The sequence below is a fragment of the Sebastes umbrosus genome, chromosome 7 (assembly GCF_015220745.1).
Source record: "Sebastes umbrosus isolate fSebUmb1 chromosome 7, fSebUmb1.pri, whole genome shotgun sequence".
Lineage (NCBI taxonomy): Eukaryota > Metazoa > Chordata > Actinopteri > Perciformes > Sebastidae > Sebastes > Sebastes umbrosus.
In genome coordinates this window covers 22,449,235-22,468,571 of record NC_051275.1, presented here as the reverse complement: position 1 = coordinate 22,468,571, position 19,337 = coordinate 22,449,235, and the positions used below count along the sequence as shown (strand labels likewise).

Genomic DNA, 19,337 nt, shown 5'->3' with positions numbered 1-19,337 from the left:
CATCAAGGTCTGAGTTTTTGTCCTGTAATTTTCTAAGTATGGAACACACTGAGGATGGTTGCCTCTTCAATCTGCACTTTAACATTTAGCAGCAAAGGATGTGATGTAACAACTCTTTGTGCTATTCTGAGAGAGCAGCTGTGTGGAAACGTAGCTTCGTTTTTAAAAGGAAGAGTAGGTATGTGCTGTAGAGGACAAGAGAGGAGCAACTACCAATAGTGTAACAAAGCAAAATCTGATTTATTCTATTATCAGTAGCCTCGCTATTGCATTATCAGTGCATTATTGGACTCTACATGGGTAACTGGGAAACTCCTTTAACAGATAACAGATGTCGCCACATTGGGTTAAAGTACAGCAGAAACTAGAATTACTGCATCGCGGCTGTATGCCTTTGCCATAGACTGTATATAAAGATGGACGACATGACCGCTCCCCAAAAATGAAGCCAAAACATCTGGATCGCCCCCTGGTGGCTGGCTGCAGAATAGGTCATAAATCCTCCATGTTAGCGGATAGGACATGGGCCAAAATAAAAAGTGAAAGTACACGTCAAATACATTTTTCCCAAAGATAGTTTCTGTCCTTTTAGGTAGTTCTTCTCTACCTCTACGCTGATATATGTTCAAGTGTTCATTTTGTCTCTCTGATTGACAGCCGCTTTGAGTGAAGTAGTCGCGGCGACGGAAGCTGGGGAATTGTACGAGAAATGAGATGTAACTTTAACTTTCCATAACCGTCACAAGTCTGTGTAATAGAACATGTCAGTTTGTTTATAAATATAGTTATAGAGATATTATGGTTATATTATGGTGCTAACGTAGCAGCTGGGTGGCTCATGCTAGCACAAGCTGCGGCCCTGCTCGGCTTGTGATTGGCTCGACAGAAGTGTACAGAAATGGAGATGCGTCGTCCATCTTTTTATACAGTCTGTGGCCTCCGCCAACCAGTCTAGTAGCAGCTTACATCCATGTCTGTCCAAAATGTCATCTTCATCATTTTATCCCATTAGACATTTGTGTGAAATTGTCATAATTAGCGAATGATTTCCTGAGTTATGGCCAAAAACATGTTTTGTGAGGTCAGTGACCTTTGACCACCAAAATCGAACCAGTTCATCATTTGTACAGGTGGATGTTTGTGCCAAATTTGAGGAATCCTTTTATCTATTTCATTGTTTGTATATTTTTCCACTTTTATTGTTTCTATTTTGTGTGCATTAACCTCCTTGTGATATTGGTAGTATTTGTTTGTCTTCTTATTACTGTAGCTTGTCCGTCACAGTGAAATGCACTAACCTGTATGAAAGAAGCTTTACAAATAAAGTTTGAGTGAGAAAGTTTTGATCGAAAAAAGAAACTTTTTGTGTATGTTGAGTGAAAGACGTTTTGTGTGTGTGTTGAAGTCATTGTTGCTACCGTTGTTCTCATCTTTGATGGGGAAGCAGAGGATGTTGCGTGTCTTGAAGCCGGTGCTGTCGTCCACACCGCGGTAGAACAGAGGATGGGAGTAGGCGTCCTTAATGTTCAAGATCTGCCCGGTGGTCGCCACGTGACCTGCAATACCCTGATCTGCTGGAATACGAAACTCCTTCTGCACTCACACAAACACACAGACACACACACACAATTGCTTATGTCACCAAGATTTCTTATTCTTTTACACTTTTGTCTTTTAATTGATTGTTGACAGTAGAGTCAGACAGGAAATGTGAGCGAGTGGGCGAGAGCATAACAAATGCGACGCCGACGATGTAATTACAACGTCCTGCATTCTAGTCTGGATCAGGGACCTTTGTTGAATGTCATTCCTTATTTCTCTCTCCCATCATTTCCTGTCAATCTCTACTGTCAACTCTCTAATAAAGGCATGAAATCTATCCTCTAAAAGGTCACAGCAAAGACACATAAACCTGTCCATGTTTGTGTGCGCTCGTGTGTCGTACCTCCTCGTCACTAACCACGCCTCCGTCAAACACCTTCGCCACCAACTCATGACTGACGCGATCCAGCAGGAACACTGAACAGCTACAGAAACAGAGAGAGAGTAACAGAGAACGAAGCAGAGCAAATGAGCATGTTTTTATCTCATTTCATCTCAGGTCATTTTGTCTACTTTAATTAAAAGCGGCAAGTCGGTTAAGAACAAATTGCCGAGATAGCCTTTTCAAATGGAGATAAAGACATTTACACTGCACACACGCTCTCTCTCTCTCTTTCACACACACACATTGAAGCATCCCTTTGAAGATGAATCAGAGGGCTTACATCTCTGCATCACTGAGGTTCCTGGCCTCCACTATAATTTCCTGTAACAGCACTGACACATCATCTGAAAGAATTAGAGAGAGACAGAGAGGGGGTTAGAGGGTGAGAGAGAGAGAAAACAAAAGGAAAACAGGAAATAACAGCAAAGCCCAGATAGACAGAAACAGAGATTATACAGTGGGTAGTGGTGGATTAGCTGTACAAGCTGATAAGAGCTTTTGTAATCAGCGGTTCGGTACACTGAGAGGGCAATTTGCTCTACCAGCAGATCAATTCTTTGCACCTGAAATCACGCATTGAATCATCAATGACTTATTCTGCAGTTACCGTTCTTACAGGTCAGAATCTGACTCAACGTAATTATAGCTTTAAATGCCCTTTTGATTTTACGGTTATGATCCTGGGTGTAATCACCTTTTCCGGTAATATCTCATTCAATTACGTGCGCCATTCGTTTCACTATAGTGATCACTTTAATATCGGCCATTAACGCAAATTGTCCTACAACTGTATTTCTTCACAGAACTTACCCAAGTGTGTGAAGAGATTCTTGGCCACTTGTAACAGCGCCTGTGTGGAGAAAACAGCGGAAAAGCTCTTTAACTTCATGCATATTTATGTGTGTGCATGTGTGAGAGTGTGTGTGGGCATGTGCAGTACGTACCTGGCACTCCACTTTGAGTTTCTGTTCTTTCTGGAAGGCCAAAGTTGAAGTGAGGACCGTTGAAGTGTAGCAGAAACAGTGCTGGATCGTATGTTCATCTTCCTCTGTGTGTCTGCGGCGGAGAAGAAACTGAATTTAGACAGAGCTATATTAGGCTGCTGTGGGACTTAGCAAACATCAGATATTCATATTATACATAGCCTACTTTGTGCGATCTGGTGTTGCTAATTGAACATTTAAGAAAGTAGAACTGAAACAGCAAATCAATTGATTATTTGAACGTCAGAAAATTAATCCGCAACTAATTTGAAAATGGATTAAATAATTTTTCAAGTGAAAACTCCTCATTCTCTGGTTCCAGCTTTTCAATAATGAGGATTTGATGCTTTTTCTGTTTTATATCATTTTAAACTGAATCATTTGGGATGTTTTGTCATCTTTAGAAAAAAGGTGACTGATATTTTTCACCACTTTTTAAAATAGTTTTTATCAGCAGTGGAATGTACATTTACTCAATTATTATTATTTATTTATTTGATTATTTTAAAGTACTTGTATTGCTTTTGTATTTCCATTTTATGATCATTTATACCTCCACTCCACAACATTTCAGTGTGAAATATTGTACTTTTTACTCCACTATATGTATATATCTGTTACTTTTCTGGTCAAGATTTTATACGTAAAACAGTTCATAACTGATGCAGTGTTATAGATAAGACTACCCAACAGTATATAAAGCTGTTCAAATTGCACTGAATGAATATTCATATTCATGAAAAGTAATATTCCAATAATACGTATATGATAAATGTACCACTCTGGAAAATTTGTATTCTTACTTTTGATACTTTCAGAGCTGCAACTAACGATTATTTTCCTTGTTGATTAATCTGTCAATTATTTTATTGATTAATCGATTAGTTGTTTGGACTATAAAATGTCATAAAAAAGTTGATCAGTGTTTCCCAAAGCCCAAGAAGACGTCCTTAAATATCTTGTTTTGTCCACAACTCAAAGATATTCAGTTTACTGTCATAGAGGAGTAAAGAAACCAGAAAATATTCACATTTAAGAATCTGTAATCAGAGAATTTAGATTTTTTTTCTTGAGAAATGACTCAAACCGATTAATCAATTATCAAAATAGTTGGCGATTAATTTAATAGTTGACAACTAATCGATTAATTGTTGCAGCCTAGATACTTTAAACAAGTTTTTTTTTACTTAAGTTCTTTACTTAAGTAAGTAAAATATCTCATTACTTCTTCCACCACTGCATTTTATAGATAAAACAATTAATGGATTATTTGGGAAAAATAAGTGGTAGATTAAATGATAATGAAAATAATCCTTAGTTGCAACCCTAAAAAAAAGGCATGATGCATAATTATTGACTAAAAAACAGATCAGATGAAGAAAGAGCCACCTACAGCTGTCTGAAGTTACTGTAATACATCTAAATGAGTGAAAGCAGAGATAAACTCTGGTTTCCTGCAGGTGCTGAATGTGAGCGTCACTCTCCTTCAAAATGAAATGACGTGAGAACTTGACAGCATTAAGCAGGCAAATGAAGACTGATTAATGAAATTATCTGCAGTGACCACAGTGATGCTGGTAATTGCCTGCAGTTATCCCTCTCAGCCTACAGAGGGCAGTGGCACGTCATTGTGTTGACGTCCGGAACGGCGTGTAGCTCAAGGGCTTCTAGGAATCTAGGTTCCCAGGAATCCTAGCAAGGGCGGCACAGTATTTGACCCGAGCCTGAAAAGGGCATGAGAAGCTCAATTTAAGAGCAATTAAGTTCATACTCTCAATACTTATTGGTCTCGTAAATCAGGCTTAGAATAATGTTCTGTGGAACCAGCTAGTTATTTCCAGTTTAGATAGAAAATGATCTAAATGTCCGCACTTAGAAGGAAAAGCAGCAGGAGTCCGTATCCAAATGACCAGAAGTTGGACACACACAGCAGGAAGAAACCCCACGTTAAACACAAAGAAACTGGTACTTTTTGAAAAAGACTGCGAGCTATAATGTGTTTGGTCTTGTGTGATGCTGCTGTGGAGTTGGATGCAGTTTTTCAAAGGCACAGACAGCATGAGACCTCGGAAATACCCTCAACAGCCAACTAATATGGCCTTCCAAACAACATAAAACCTCATCATGTGTTGGCATTATATATCTTACTGTTTTTCTCGTTCCCTTTGGCTCAATTCTTGAATGAGAATATATTTTCTCAAAACAATAAGTTCAAACCTCTGAACAATTAGTTTGTTGTTTTTCATTCATTCAAGCAAATTGCACGTGTTTTGGCACATGTGCAAAAGAGTCAGTACAATAACCACTTGATCAAAACTGATGAGTTGATTCTTAGTGAAATTGTTGTCCTCTTCACAACTTCTAAACATTCCTTCATCGTTTGAGCCATCACACGCAAAATTATCCATTCAATTATCAAAATCTGACAGACGTAAAGTACATTGTTGCAGGGTTGTTGTTGTTTTTTGGCATAGATGACCTTTTGTGGCAAAATTTCTGTTCACTGTATATGACTTTACATTTTATGTTTATAATACATGTAACACATTGCTACACAAATACTTTAAATGTACTGTATTCTTACAAATGTGCATATCTTTTTTCTGTGTAACTATTACAGTATTGTAGAGTATTTGACCTATTGTTGAAATGGCAATCTAGAAAGCTCAGTGTGATACACAACAGCATCCAGCAGGACAAAACTGACATTCTTGTATAATACAGTCAGTGTCAACAAAAAAGAAGAAGAACAAAACAGAGATTTGTATATTAGAAACATTTCTGATTGACTGCCATGGTGAATAAAACATCTAAACATTTTGACCAGTACGGCTCACACGATGACAAAACAACTTTTCATTTTGGCTCCATTGATCAATTTACTGACACAATGACTCGGTTTTGAAGCATGAATGAAGAGTTCTGGGTGAGTTACTACTTCAGAGAAAGTTAAGACTGTTTCAAAAAATGAGCCAAAGCGAATGAGAAAAACTGTATATATATTTGCTGGCATCAAAAGTGAGTAATGGACCTGTTACTGGGATCACAATATGTTTCTATGTGCCTTTGTCCTGGGGTAACAGGCTAATTTACACTTTTAGGAGGCCAGCCAAAGAGTTCCAATAAATTCTGCATATTATGAATATGCAATCAATATGATGAGGGGATGTATCTTTGCAATATATGCCTCTACTAAAATCTGGATGACTGTGCTTAGGGCAAAGGATAAATTTATCACATTTTATGCATAGTCTCGCGACCATAATCCTGCTGCTGTTACTATGGTAATGAGATGCCAGCTCTGTCATCAGTGCCACTGGCAAAGGGAGAAATTTTAGGACATGATCCCGTCTCATCTATCTTAGTCCTCAGACAGAGAGAGAGAGAGAGAGAGAGAGAGAGAGAGAGAGAGAGAGACAGAGCATGCAAAGGAGAGGGATTGTACTGTATGTGAGCACAAGCATGTGTTTCAGGAAAAAAAGATTTAAAATACATTAATCTACCAGCTCTTTAACATAAGTAGAGACATGCTGCTTGACAAGGAGATGGTGATAGATAGATAGATAGATAGATAGACAAAAACTTTCCTCACACTTCCAGATTGTTTCTTACACAAACAGACACAGCTGGAGTGCGTTATACCGACTTCTGTATTCAGGAGATAGCAGCTTTGCTCCTGGCAGGATCACGCGCACACACACACACACACACACACACACACACTAATGCATGCCAAAGCATAGTGCCAAACCAGGCGGCCAAGCCACCCGCTGTTAGACTCATGACCTGACTTTAGATCCTCGCATAGCCATCTGCATCGTCACACACACACACTACTGTGATTCGACACAGGCTCCATAGTGAAGGTATCCATTCACATGCAGCACATTCTGCTGGTTAGCGGCAGATTTGAACTCTTCACTGCTATAAAATAAACAAATCTGAGCTTTTGAGCTCAACCAATCGGGCTTACTCATCCCAACATTACTGTAAGCTGCTGCCAGATAAATCTCTACCATGAGTCAGCACTTCAGGAATTAGGAAAAGCCAAATCATTATTCAGACTGAATCACAGCACTTTAAATATACTTCAGGAGTAGGAGCTCTGCTCTGCATGAAATACTTCAGTGTGATCATCTATTTGTTGTTTCCAGGGCAGGCTTAAAGCTGAAGTAGGCGAGATTGGAGCAAATGTGATTCAAAAAAGTTATTTTCATTAAACGCTCGCTATATCCTGACAGAAGTACATGAAACAGGTAATCTGAAAAAAAAGATTGTGTCCTCCGGCTTCCTCCAGTGCTCATAATGGCATCTGCAAGATTTCGCAGACCGGAGGACAACAGTCAAACTAGGCAGCACTGATCAAATATGAATCAATATTATGTTACGTTAATGCCTATTCCTCGCCTCAAATGTTTTCAAAAACATCTTGTAGTTTACTGTTTAGCTGTAAAATGAGAAAGTTTGTGACCCAGCAGGTTGAGATCTCTTGAGAAAGTACCAAGCACCGCTCACATGGCTGGAGCACAGCCAATAGGAACACTCTCTCTCTGAAATTACCTGTGATTGGCCAAAGTCTCCCGATAGATTTTTTAAAGCCTGAAAACAGAGCTATGATGAGGTGCAGAAGTTTAGTTTTCTCTTAGAACTACAGTGGACGCCCGTCCTCATTTTCTGCATTGAAGTAACAAATGAAAAAATAAATAAATAAATAAATAAATAAATAAATAAATAAATAAATAAATAAATAAATAAATAAATAAATAAATAAATACACCTTTCACCCCTGTAACTCTCTTTCTCACACTTTTTCATCTGCCCAGCCACACTTACAGTATTTGTTAATAAAAGTGTAAATTCTAGAGAAACTGACTAAATACTTTCTAAGCCAACAATATCAGGGACCAATTGTTTATTTATATTATAATAAATGCAGTTATTTATGAAAATGAAAATCGTAATTTTTGTCTTAAAAAAATTGTGATGTCTGATGTGTGTTGCGGTTTACAGGGTTAGGGTTCTGGGGGGTTGAACCTTAACCCTAGAGCGGCTCCCAAATCCAAATTTCGCCTGGGACATCAAAAAGGCTAGAGCTGGCCCTGATTAATTCGTCTTTAAAATGTCAGAAAATGGTAAAAGATGTCTATCAGTGTTTTCCGAAGCCCAAGATAACATCCTCAAATGTTCAGTCCACAAAGATATTCAGTTTACTGTCATAGACGAGTGAGGAAACCAGAAAATGTTCACATTTAAAAAGCTGGAATCAGAGAATTATGACTTTTTTCTCTTAAAAAATTACTCACACCGATTAATTGATTATCATAAATAGTTGGTGATTAATTGAATAGTTGACATACATACCTCTGCCCGCCCTGCTTGTTGAAGGCGCACGCTAGCGCCACCACCTGACCGGTGGCCCTGCTGGCCACTGGAACACAAAGCATGGAGGTGATCTCACAGCCCAACATGCTGGACAGCTGCCGATGTTCCTCCTGAGAGGAAGAGAGGCAGAAATATCTGTTCAGTATGAAGGCAGAATAGATGAATAGATAACAAACAAAGAAAGAAAATGTCTCCTTACAGCACTGATGTCCTGAAGGCTAATTGACTTCTTCTTCTCGACAACCTGACCAAAGCGTCCAAACATCAGCTGAACAGAGAAAAGCAGAGAGATAAAGGGAATGAGTGTAATGAGGGCGAGAGACGGGAAGAAAGCAGACTCGTTGAGCGAGTCCCTGAAGATTCTTTCAGGACTAAAATATATAAATAAAGGTTGTTTATTCGGCGTGAAGTCTATTACCTCCCTTGTTAAATTAACTCAAACAACCCATCTAGGGTGTGTTTTTTTTGTGTCCTAATATCTCTCTACACTAACTACTATCCAGATTTCACACATCATTTGGCCTGGGGTACACGGTCTGCACCATAATGGAAACCTGTTAAAAATGCTACACAACCAGGGACAGGAGACTTAAAGCGACCTAAAGGAAGTGATTACCTGCAAAAATGTCATAATTATAACCCCTGCTAGGGATTATAAGAGATTACACGTGGGGGGTTTATTCTGTCGTTTCAGTCAAAGAGAACACGCAGGGTTACAACACTTGCATTAAAAGTATACTTATTAAAAATGGCAACAAACCTCCCATAATATAACTTAGTGTACCACTTCATGGCCCCCAGTGTAAAAAAGACAAGTGAATGAACGACTGAATGAAGGCATGATGTACTTAAATGGCGGGTCCATGTACGTGCTTTTCCATTTTTTTCAAATGGAAACGCCCACTCAGTCGTTGCAAGAAGCAGTGACGTAGGTTGCCAAAGTAAGCAAATCAAAGCTAATCAATAAGGTTATGAAAATGTGAACGCTAGCAGTAGCTGAGTCAAAGTTAGCTGTGCTTAGTTTGGAAACAACTGAAATGGATATTTTGGATTTTTTTAAGTGGGGTTGTATGTATACTCCTGCATTCCGTGAGTAAAATTACTGCTTTTGTGAATGTAATCTGGTGGCTTTGAAGAGAGAGATATAACGTTCCCCTTGGGAGAGGGCGGACTGACGGCGAGGCAAAGCAGCTGTGGATGGGAGCAGCAGAAAAACAGATTTTAGGCATCTAAAAAAAGTGTACGCTGTATTTAGAATATTTTCACTGCTTTACCTCGCCATCAAACAGCCCTTTCCGATGGGGAACTGAAGCCGTTATATCGTGGTCTTCAAAGCCACCAGACCAGACTCCATTCACAAAAACAGTAATTTTACCTCACAGAACACAGGGGTTGCTGGTCTACCGCTGCATCGATCGGTTAGTTGTTTGTGCTATTATGTGACTTTTGGATCCATACTAATGTGGCGTCCACACAGCAGTTCATTGCTTAGCTACTGTGCTGGTATTCCTATCTGCTTTTCCAAACTTAAACATACATTCATTGAACAGAATTTGAATATTCGTATTTGAATACATAAGAAACACCACTGGGAAGCTGATATAAAAACCTAAAAATAAATAAATAATGGACCCGCCCTTTAACTGGGAACAGAGAACACAGACCAATACATGCAAATAACGACAGAATGAATATATGAATATTCATATGAATACATTTTTGTTTGTTGGACTCACCGGGAAGCTGATCTCCTCCTCCAGGACTTTTTCTCCAACTACCTAAAGGGCACAGAGGTCAAAGGTCACGGCTTATTCAATTGAGTCACTGCTAAAACGGTAAATGGCATTTGTGTTTTGTGTGTTTGTGTGTACCTGGCAGAAAAGCTGGTGGTTGTCCTCGGACACCAGAAGCAAACAGCAGCACTGCGACCGAGTCTGCTGCTGCAGCTGAAGGAGAACACAAACACAGCATCAGTCCCGATATACAATCACAGAAAAAGCTCTCGTTATCAGACTCAGATTGTTTTTAGAGCCTCAATTCTGAGCGTAAGTGAGGTGTGAAGATAAGATTATAAATCAGTGGACAGTGGAAAACGACTGGGGCTAGGGTGGGGCAAGAATTCAATATTGTCTTCATTGCGTTGCAGCAGCATCAAATTGTGAAAAAGACTTGATGGTGTGAACACATTTTCTATTATTTACAGAAAATACAAATTAAATATGTCGCACAATAAAATCTGGAATAAATTTAGAGTTTTATTATTCTAACATAGTAATCGTGAGAGGATTATTCAACTGTGATTTTCCCAGAATTGTTACATATCTTTTTTACAATGAACAGCTTTACATTTCTATACATTATCATATATACTCCCATTAATATTGCATTCTTCACCTTTCACTCATCATCTCCTAAAGGGATAGTTCGGGTGTTTTGAAGTGGGGTTGTGTGAGGTACTTATCCATAGTCAGCGTATTACCTACAGTAGATGACGGTCGGTACGCCCGCAGTTTGGAGAGGCAGACAAGAGTACCAACACAAAAGTAAAGTAATGTACCGTGTGGACGGGGCCGACAGAAAAACATATTTTAGTCACCTAAACGAAAGGCTTGCCTAAAAAGATAAATATCTTTTTAAGTGTACGCTATGTTTAGAATATTTAAACTTAAACTGATATTTGATTTTTTTAGGTGGCTAAAATAAAAGGTTTTGCTGCCGGCCCTGTCCACAGCAGTACATTGCTATGCTCGCGTGTCGGTACTCCTGTCTGCTTCTACAAACTGGGCGCGTGCCGATCATCATCTACTGTAGGTAATACACTGACTATGGATAAGTACCTCATACAACCCCACTTCAAAACACCCAAACTAACCCTTTAATAAATGGTCAAATCATTCATGCCGCGTAAATAACAGAAAATATATTGACATACTGTTATTTTCACAGAAGATCATTCTTTGAATGTGAAATCCCATAAACACAGAGACAATGTCAGATATACAGGTGTCTGTCTGTGTGTCTAAATGAAGGAGTGTGTATGCTCTCAGCGTCTCTGCTGCTGTGCTCTGTAAGACCTGCACAGTCGCAACCAATTTCCCGCTGCTATCTGTGATGAGAAACATTTCATTCATAGACTGAAATTCACTCTGAGGTGGGAACACACACACACATACACCTGTATATGTATGATGACACAAATACTGTAGGTACACGAGCACGTACGTGATCACACACCCACACACACACTCATACAGTCACACATCATTTTTCTCGGTAATCCACAGAGCTGGATAGAGAACAAGCAGGAGAGAGATCTACACCAGCCACTGCCAACACACTCGCCCCCCCCCCTGTCACACACGCAACATGCACACACATGAACACACACAGCACAAACCCACGTATAATAATAAACCCCTCCACCCCCTTTTTTCCCAAATACACCTAATCCCATGAGAGCCGCCCCGAGCACTTCCCAACAAACTGACGATTCCTCAGAAGCAACAATCTTTTCCTCCCTCCCTCCTCTCGTCCTTCTACCCTCACCCCTTTTTACAACTGTAACAATAAACAGGCGAAACAAATCATGTCAGATTCAAAATACATTTTAGAAACCCCTGTAGCCTTTTGCACCACCACAACGTTTCCCTCTCCCTTCCTTCAGATGCAGGAAAAATACTACGAATTCAGGTTTAGAGGCATCAAAGACTGACATTTTACATGCAGGCAGCGCCGCCACTGTGGCGTTGTTCTGCCCCATGGATCAAGTCCTGCGGCGTCAAGGTGGCAGGGAAGGTCTGGTAGGGGATGACTGTTTAGATTTTACCATTTTTACAGGAATAATACCCTGATTTTTTTTTAAAGGAGCAGATTGATTTGAACCGATTTTCATAAAGGAGTTTATGTCCCCATGCACCCGAACGGTATTTATGTTCTCTGCTGCAAGAGGACACTGATCACTGCAATTAACAGTAAATGAGGTCCTCATTAATATAAAAATGTCAAGAGCTTCAGATTATGCACCAGAGTCCCTTTAATTAAGCCATTTAAAGATAAAACAGTCAACATTTTAACTACTGAGTGCATATGTGAAATGGTATTTGTAAAAACTGGTTTTCACATAATCTTTCTATATGATTAATTATTCAAAATCAGTCTTGTCTGTTGTTTAATAATTAAAACAAACACTGAGAGTGAAATATATTTGGAATCTCCAGAAATAGATTTCCTTTACATAAAGTGTATTATGGTTGCAATACAGAGCAGGAGGAGGCATCCCAACCAACCCAAGATGATGAAGAAGAACTCTGGTTACATGATTACCAGACATTTGCACACTGTTGTATATTTCGACAGTGTTTTGTCAGCTTTTTGAAATGAAAGATGAATTCATATGTTAATCAATTCATCATTTTGCCGACAAAAAGTCAGAATATAATCAAAAAAGTTTGTTACAAGTCCAAGATTACATTTTTGACCACAAGCTATTCAGTTTAATATCACACAAGACGAAGAAAAGCAGCAAATCCTCGCTGGAACCAATGAATGAAAAAGTCCTTGATTTCTGATGTGCAGACAAACTCTGATTTAACTTTCTCCGCTTTACCAAAACTTGTTATAAAACATTCAAAACAAGTCCTTCACGCTCAATAAGTAGCATGGAAAAAGAATCACAAGTATGTGCGAACATCTATTAAGGTTTTCTGAAGGTCTGTTGCACTGAGACTTTGTCCCTTTGATGCCGTATAACCTTTAAATCTCTCTCCTCTCTCTTGCCTCATCTCTCTCTATCTCATATTTTCTTTATCAGTGAATAATTTTAAATTGTTGTCAGGTTTCTGCACATACTGAAACTGATATCTCCTCTCTCTCTCTCTCTCTCTCTCTCTTTCCTCTATCCTACAACTTTTACCCTCACTGCAATCAATCATTACACTTCTCCCTCTGCTTCCCTCCTTGTCCATCCTATATATATATATATATATATATGGAGGGGGCATACTATGGGGAGACTATTGTGTGATAAAAAGCTTGTGTGATAAAAAGCTTATGGTATAGGGAACGACAGGAAATTTCATGTTTTGCATGTACTGTACGTATTTAACTGTGTGTGTGTGTGTGTGTGTGTGCATGGGGAAGCATATGAAAGATCTCAAGCACTTACATAATTGATGACTTTGAGCTGAAGAGAGGCTGCATCAAGGTCAAAGAGCTCACCTGAAAGAGAAAAGGGAGAGAGAGTGATGGGAGTAAAAACCAGAGAGGAGCGAGGGCAGATCGGCGTTAAGGAAGACGCAGAGAATGCAGAGCAGGTACGCCAGTGGACAGAAAGCAATCCGGGGAGGGATACATTGAGACATTGAGGTCGGGGAAGGGTGAACGTGAACCAGCCAACAGAGGGAGTAATAATGAAGACAAGACAGAGGATGGAGGGCTGCCTGGACTGCAGATGAAGACCGGAGGAAGGAGCTGGACAGAGAGGCAGAAAGGCGAGGCAAAAAACACTGAGGAGACTAAAGCCAACTCATATTTGTTGACAATTACCAGCGAGTAAACAACGTTGATGAATGTTTATGTGCACAGGAGCGGCATTAGCGAGTCCACTTCCATTATGCATGAGATTTTAAACAGTGTTTTCACACAGGAGCTGTCACACATTCCTTGTGCCACTGACGCAGTCCATCTAAATTCATAGAGCTTTTTATCCAGATGGGCTTACTCTATTAACATACCCCACCTCATATATACACACACACAGTGTGTATATGTGTGTAATTATGTTTGCCTCACGGTTGTGTGTTTGTATACACAAGCTGTAGGAAATGTAAGATGCATGAGAGGAGGTTTATTTAATATGCCTTTATGTATGTTAACCATTTGTGTGTGCGTACCACAGAGTTGAAGGATGTTGCGGTCCAGTTCGCAGTAGTCCTGCTCCGAGACGTTGAGGTGCAGCAGTGCATTGTGGGACTGTATGGGAGAGGGGCTGAGAGGAGGCCTCTGGTGGGACGTCTGAATAGCCTGGACTCGCACACACGCCACCGATGCCTGTGACGTCATGCAGAAACACACAGACGAGCAGCAAAGTCAGTTGAGATGAAAAAAAAATTGTGAGAGAAAATCATCACATTAAATACTGCTTGATGAGGGATACGCGACTTTAGGGTAGCTTAACCAATGGCACACTAGCAGTAAGTATGCAAGAGAGTATGGAATTGTTTAAGTACCCTTTCATCCGCATGACGAATTACCTCTTTCACAGCTATTGGCAGTTATACAGCCTGTTATTTATGGTAGTTTGACTCCGCGAAAACCCGCCCTACTCTGCCTCTGATTGGCTATTACTCATTTTCTTCTACACAGGATTTGTTAAGATTGGTAAGGTTGGTAGGGTTAATGGTTTCAACTCAAATGTGGATGTTTTCATAAGGATCTTTTAGTGCTCTCACATATAATTACAACGTCTTGATTATGGGAGAAAAATGTTTGTTTTTAAATGTTGCTATGCACGTTGCCTATATGGATGGAATAAAATCACAGATTTGTTGGTGTCATAATTAAACTGTGCTATTTGTATGTCTATTTTGATGTTTTGTTCATGTATTATTTTCTTTTGAATGTCTCTGTCGAATGTCCGTTTTGTATTATGTCCTAAAATGCACAATAAAACTAATGATCCAAAAAAACAACGATTACGCCCTCTCGTAGAGTATATACCGGCTGTGCTTCATCCCTTCTGTAAAACACCCTGATAAAGGTCCTGTGCCGAAACCTGTTGGTTAAATAAATAGCAAACTCCTCCAGTAAGTCAGCTACTGTTACCAAGTTGCTTTTTCACATCTGTGACCATAAAAGACAAAGAAAGAGAGAAGCTTACATGTTTCTCCAGCATGTTAAGATGCAGTTCATCCTGATCAGATAGTGGATTACAGCCCACCTGCAACACACACAGACACATTTCAGTCCAGTCCAGTACCTGAGTTTGACTGTTGCAGGATGTGCTGCTGCCTCTGTGGAGTTCATTTAATGTGTAAATGTTAAATAAAACCAAAAGGAGGAGGTGATGACGCAATCAGTAGAGACTGCTTTTGTTACTTTGGTTTATTCATTTATTGAAACTCTATTGAATGCAAGGACTCACCAATAAGACAGCGATGGCCTTGTCCCGCTCCTGGTTCAAGAGAGGAATAACAACAGCTAAAAAGAAAGAAAGAAAAGCATTCATAATACATAATGCATTGATTCAGACAAAACACACTCTTGGTCCTTTCATTGCCCTCCTTTAATTCTCTCTCCATGTCCTTGTCTCGCTCTTAATCTTATTTTCTTTCTTCATGTTCTAATACGAAATAGAAATATGCAGGGGAAATGAACATGGAAAAAACAACCTTAATGTCCTTGCATAACATTGTTTATTATTTTCTTTTCTTTCATTTGTTATTCTCATCGGTGTAGAGCAGATAGCAAGATATTTAGGGAGAAAGTAAGTTTGATTTTGGAGGTGCTGCATGTGTGGACAGCAAACAGAACGATGTGTGTACAAAACTAACTCTTATTTCTGCAACATCGTTAAAATGTTCAGTGGTATTTATTGATCCACAGAGTGCAGAGCGGGCATGCAAGTGTACTTTAGGACGTCTCCATGATTACATCCCTCCAGGTTATTCTCTCATTTCTGTTTTTAGATTAAAAACAAAAAATGTTCATCTGAAGAGGAATGCAGAGTCTCTTCGTTGCACTCCATTCCAGCTTTTGCATTTTTTTCTCATCACAGACCTTTCATTGCTTTTTTTGGTGGTTGGTCTCTTGTCCAATTTTATTGCCCACGCGCGGCTCCATACCTATCCCTCGGCAATCATCATCTCTTGTTCACTACTTCTCTGCCTCCTTTCGTTTGTTTTTTCTCCCACGCGCTCACATCTCTGTGCTCCTCATGCAGGCTCACACATCCTCAAACAAGCACACACACACTTGGATGTTGGTCCATTTGTCTGTCCGCCGGCATCATTCAAGCCCTTGCTACACCCTTCAACACACACACATGTTGGATGCACACCTCTTCTGTGTGCTGGTAACGGCGCTGCGAGGCAGATTCTGTATTTCTCTGGCAGTTCGGACGGAGGGAGGCCGGCGCACTGACATCGCTTCAGCTGGTCCACGACACTCCTAAGACACAGAGACACGAGTTGAGTCATGTTTGAGAAAGACAATTACCTCCAGCACATCAGTCAGTGAGTGAGAGACGGAGAGTCTGTCAGACAATGGGGAGACAAAGAGGAAGAGGGGATTTGGAAGACAATTGGAGCAAATGGAAAAACAATCAGCAGCATTACAAAAACAGACACGTTGTGCTCATTGACACTAACCAAACATGTCTGAATAGAACTATTATTCATTGTGAAATTATATGAACTCAATACAGCCGTTTGTGTGCGTGTGTGTGAAGGTGTTGGTGTGAAGCCATGTGCGATGATGGCAAAGATGAGGGTCTTTGCGTGTGTTCTGTTTAATACAGAGAAGGCAGCTCTCTTATGCTAAAATATGAGACGTTTGTTTATTCTGGACTGACTACTGCCAAGCGACACAAAGACACACACACACACACACACGCACACACACATACACACACGCACACACACATACACGGCGATGTCACTGCACACTTCAGTAAGCAAACACTCAGACTTGCATGAATATGGAAATGAAGGAAAAAAGAAGGAAAATAGTTTTGTTCATGCACACAGGTAGATTCATGATCTATGTGCGTCACATAATAATCTACTGAGCCCTCCAGCAGCTACACACACACACACACACACACACACACACACATACACACACATTGCAGCAGTCACTCCATTACATGCTCACAGAGTCTGAAATCCCCTCCAACCATGGCAGCCAAATCTCTGCATGGTGCATTGATTTAAAAGTGTCCATTTATTACAGCTCACTGAGGAACAGTCAAAAAACACTCTCGTCGTAGTTTACTATGGCGGCAAATACAGCTGACCTTTGTGTAATGTCTTTGTTCAAAGAAGCTTTTCTGCACGACCATGAAGCCAATTTATAGCGGGCACAGTATAGAGCAAAAAACCCACCCTGGGGCGTTGGGAAAAACACTGTTATTTAGCTTTCTCTGTGCACACATAACATAACGTTAGATGATTCAATTTCCGTATAAATGCCTGGTGTGTATGGAGATAGCTACAGTATAAGGTCAACTAAAGCTTCACAAATCTGCGTGGAACAGTTAGCAGCAACACTAGCTCAAATTGAATAACATATAGGCCGAGACTGGCGGGCTGGGCGGTGTGTTTACAGTGCAGTGGTGACCAGTGACAACACTTAGCAGCAAAGCCTTAGAGATGGACATTTAAATAGGCCACTCAGACACAGTAGATGTGGGTGTGTAGGTGTGTATTTGGCACTCATAGAAATCAGCTGATGATTAATTGATCTAGGTTATGCTAATGACTTAATGTTCCTTCCTTTGAGCTCCATTTGTTCTAACTGCTGAAACATCATTAAGAAACACTGCCGTTCCTAACAGCTGATGGTGTGTGTGTGTTAACGTTAATGCAGTTCAGGTATTGAGTGTGAGATTTTGCAGATGACAGAGAACAAGAGCGATATGATCAACAGTGCGTGAAATAATTCCTCTCTTGGAGGAGCTCCACTATTACAGTTATTAGTCTGTGTTTGTCTGTATGTTTGATCATTTGTGCAGCTCTGAGGGGGGATGGCGGTAACACTGCACGCACTCTTTAAGGCCCTGTTCAGACCTGGTATTGACATGCGTCCTCAGTGATCGGATTACAAGTTGACAGCTCTAAGTACAGGTGTGACCGTACTCAGGACGTATTGAGGACGCATTGAGATCGGATCTTTCAGACCACATTCAGAGGTGATCTGGGCCACATATGACCTCATTCTTTAAGTAGTGTGTACGCAAATGTGTCCTGGGCCACATTAAGGACCACCTATCAACTGACGTCCCGCTGGGATCCACTGATCTCTGTACTCTTCAGGTGAATAGACAGGCAGACGTGAGCGCTTGTCTGCCTCGCAGCATGGAAACGACTTCTGTTTTCTACTGTATTCTGTCGGTACAACTGTATTTTATTAAAATATATCTATAGGCTATATATCTACAGACTATCAGACTAGGCACACAAAGTGCATTATCGTCATACTGTCAGAGACATGTCGTGTTTTTGTTCCGCTGCTTTGCACGGCGCCCACTCGCCCACCCGCTCGCTCTCATCCCCCGGCTCTCGGAGCTATGTGCCCCGCTGTTGCCTGACAAAGGCAGCGGTGCCGGCGGAGCAGAGGTGTCCGGGGACTGCCGGTACAATAACCTTTCATTTTGATGTTAATAAAATGTACCCGAATTCACAAATATGTAGGACATTAATACTAACATTCATGTAATATTACATCACAACGTCTGCTGGATTAGCCATGTGTTTACTACGTGTTCATTTGCATATAGAGCGGGGGAGTGAGATTGGATCACAAGTGGTCACTCAAGACGCATGTGGAGATGCATTCTAATGCTAGGTGTGAACACGGCCTAAGAAACATAGCTTACAGAAAACTTGGTCTAGTCAGGCCAGTTACTGATTTACAAATATATAGTACTTATCACTTGATAAGTGATGTAATGTACATTTACATTTTTAAGTTGTATCTGTTTGGTATTATAATGTGTTGTTATATAATTTGGCTGAAAATGAAAACTAAGAGTAACGGAACAGTTTAAATCCAAAATATGTAAAAGGTTAATGACATAAATGTATTACAATCTTACAAATCAAATGTTGTTAAAACCATATTGATACTTTTGGTGCATTTTCTATTTAGTCTGGTTCGGTTTCACAGCGCACAAGTTAAAGCAGACCAAATAAAAAAAAAATTGCATAAGGGCGTGTACGAAGGAGCAAATGTATCTTTTTCCATTTGAGAGTTGACACTTCTACGGA

General features: G+C 40.1%; 1 protein-coding gene across 4 annotated transcripts in view; it reads right to left on the bottom strand.

The window, feature by feature from the left end:
* LOC119491262 (cGMP-dependent 3',5'-cyclic phosphodiesterase) overlaps positions 1 to 19,337 on the bottom strand; it is a 192,303-nt gene that overhangs the window by 16,234 nt on the left and 156,732 nt on the right. For all 4 annotated transcript variants that reach the window (XM_037775080.1, XM_037775081.1, XM_037775082.1 and 1 more), the window contains 14 exons: positions 16,409 to 16,518; positions 15,494 to 15,549; positions 15,230 to 15,289; positions 14,244 to 14,400; positions 13,517 to 13,569; positions 10,224 to 10,298; positions 10,089 to 10,130; positions 8,552 to 8,620; positions 8,332 to 8,462; positions 2,932 to 3,043; positions 2,798 to 2,837; positions 2,268 to 2,331; positions 1,946 to 2,027; positions 1,419 to 1,593 (listed from right to left, as the gene is read on the bottom strand). In XM_037775080.1, the coding sequence (XP_037631008.1) occupies positions 1,419 to 1,593; positions 1,946 to 2,027; positions 2,268 to 2,331; positions 2,798 to 2,837; positions 2,932 to 3,043; positions 8,332 to 8,462; positions 8,552 to 8,620; positions 10,089 to 10,130; positions 10,224 to 10,298; positions 13,517 to 13,569; positions 14,244 to 14,400; positions 15,230 to 15,289; positions 15,494 to 15,549; positions 16,409 to 16,518 (1,226 nt within the window). The remainder of the gene's footprint in view (positions 1 to 1,418; positions 1,594 to 1,945; positions 2,028 to 2,267; positions 2,332 to 2,797; positions 2,838 to 2,931; positions 3,044 to 8,331; positions 8,463 to 8,551; positions 8,621 to 10,088; positions 10,131 to 10,223; positions 10,299 to 13,516; positions 13,570 to 14,243; positions 14,401 to 15,229; positions 15,290 to 15,493; positions 15,550 to 16,408; positions 16,519 to 19,337) is intronic.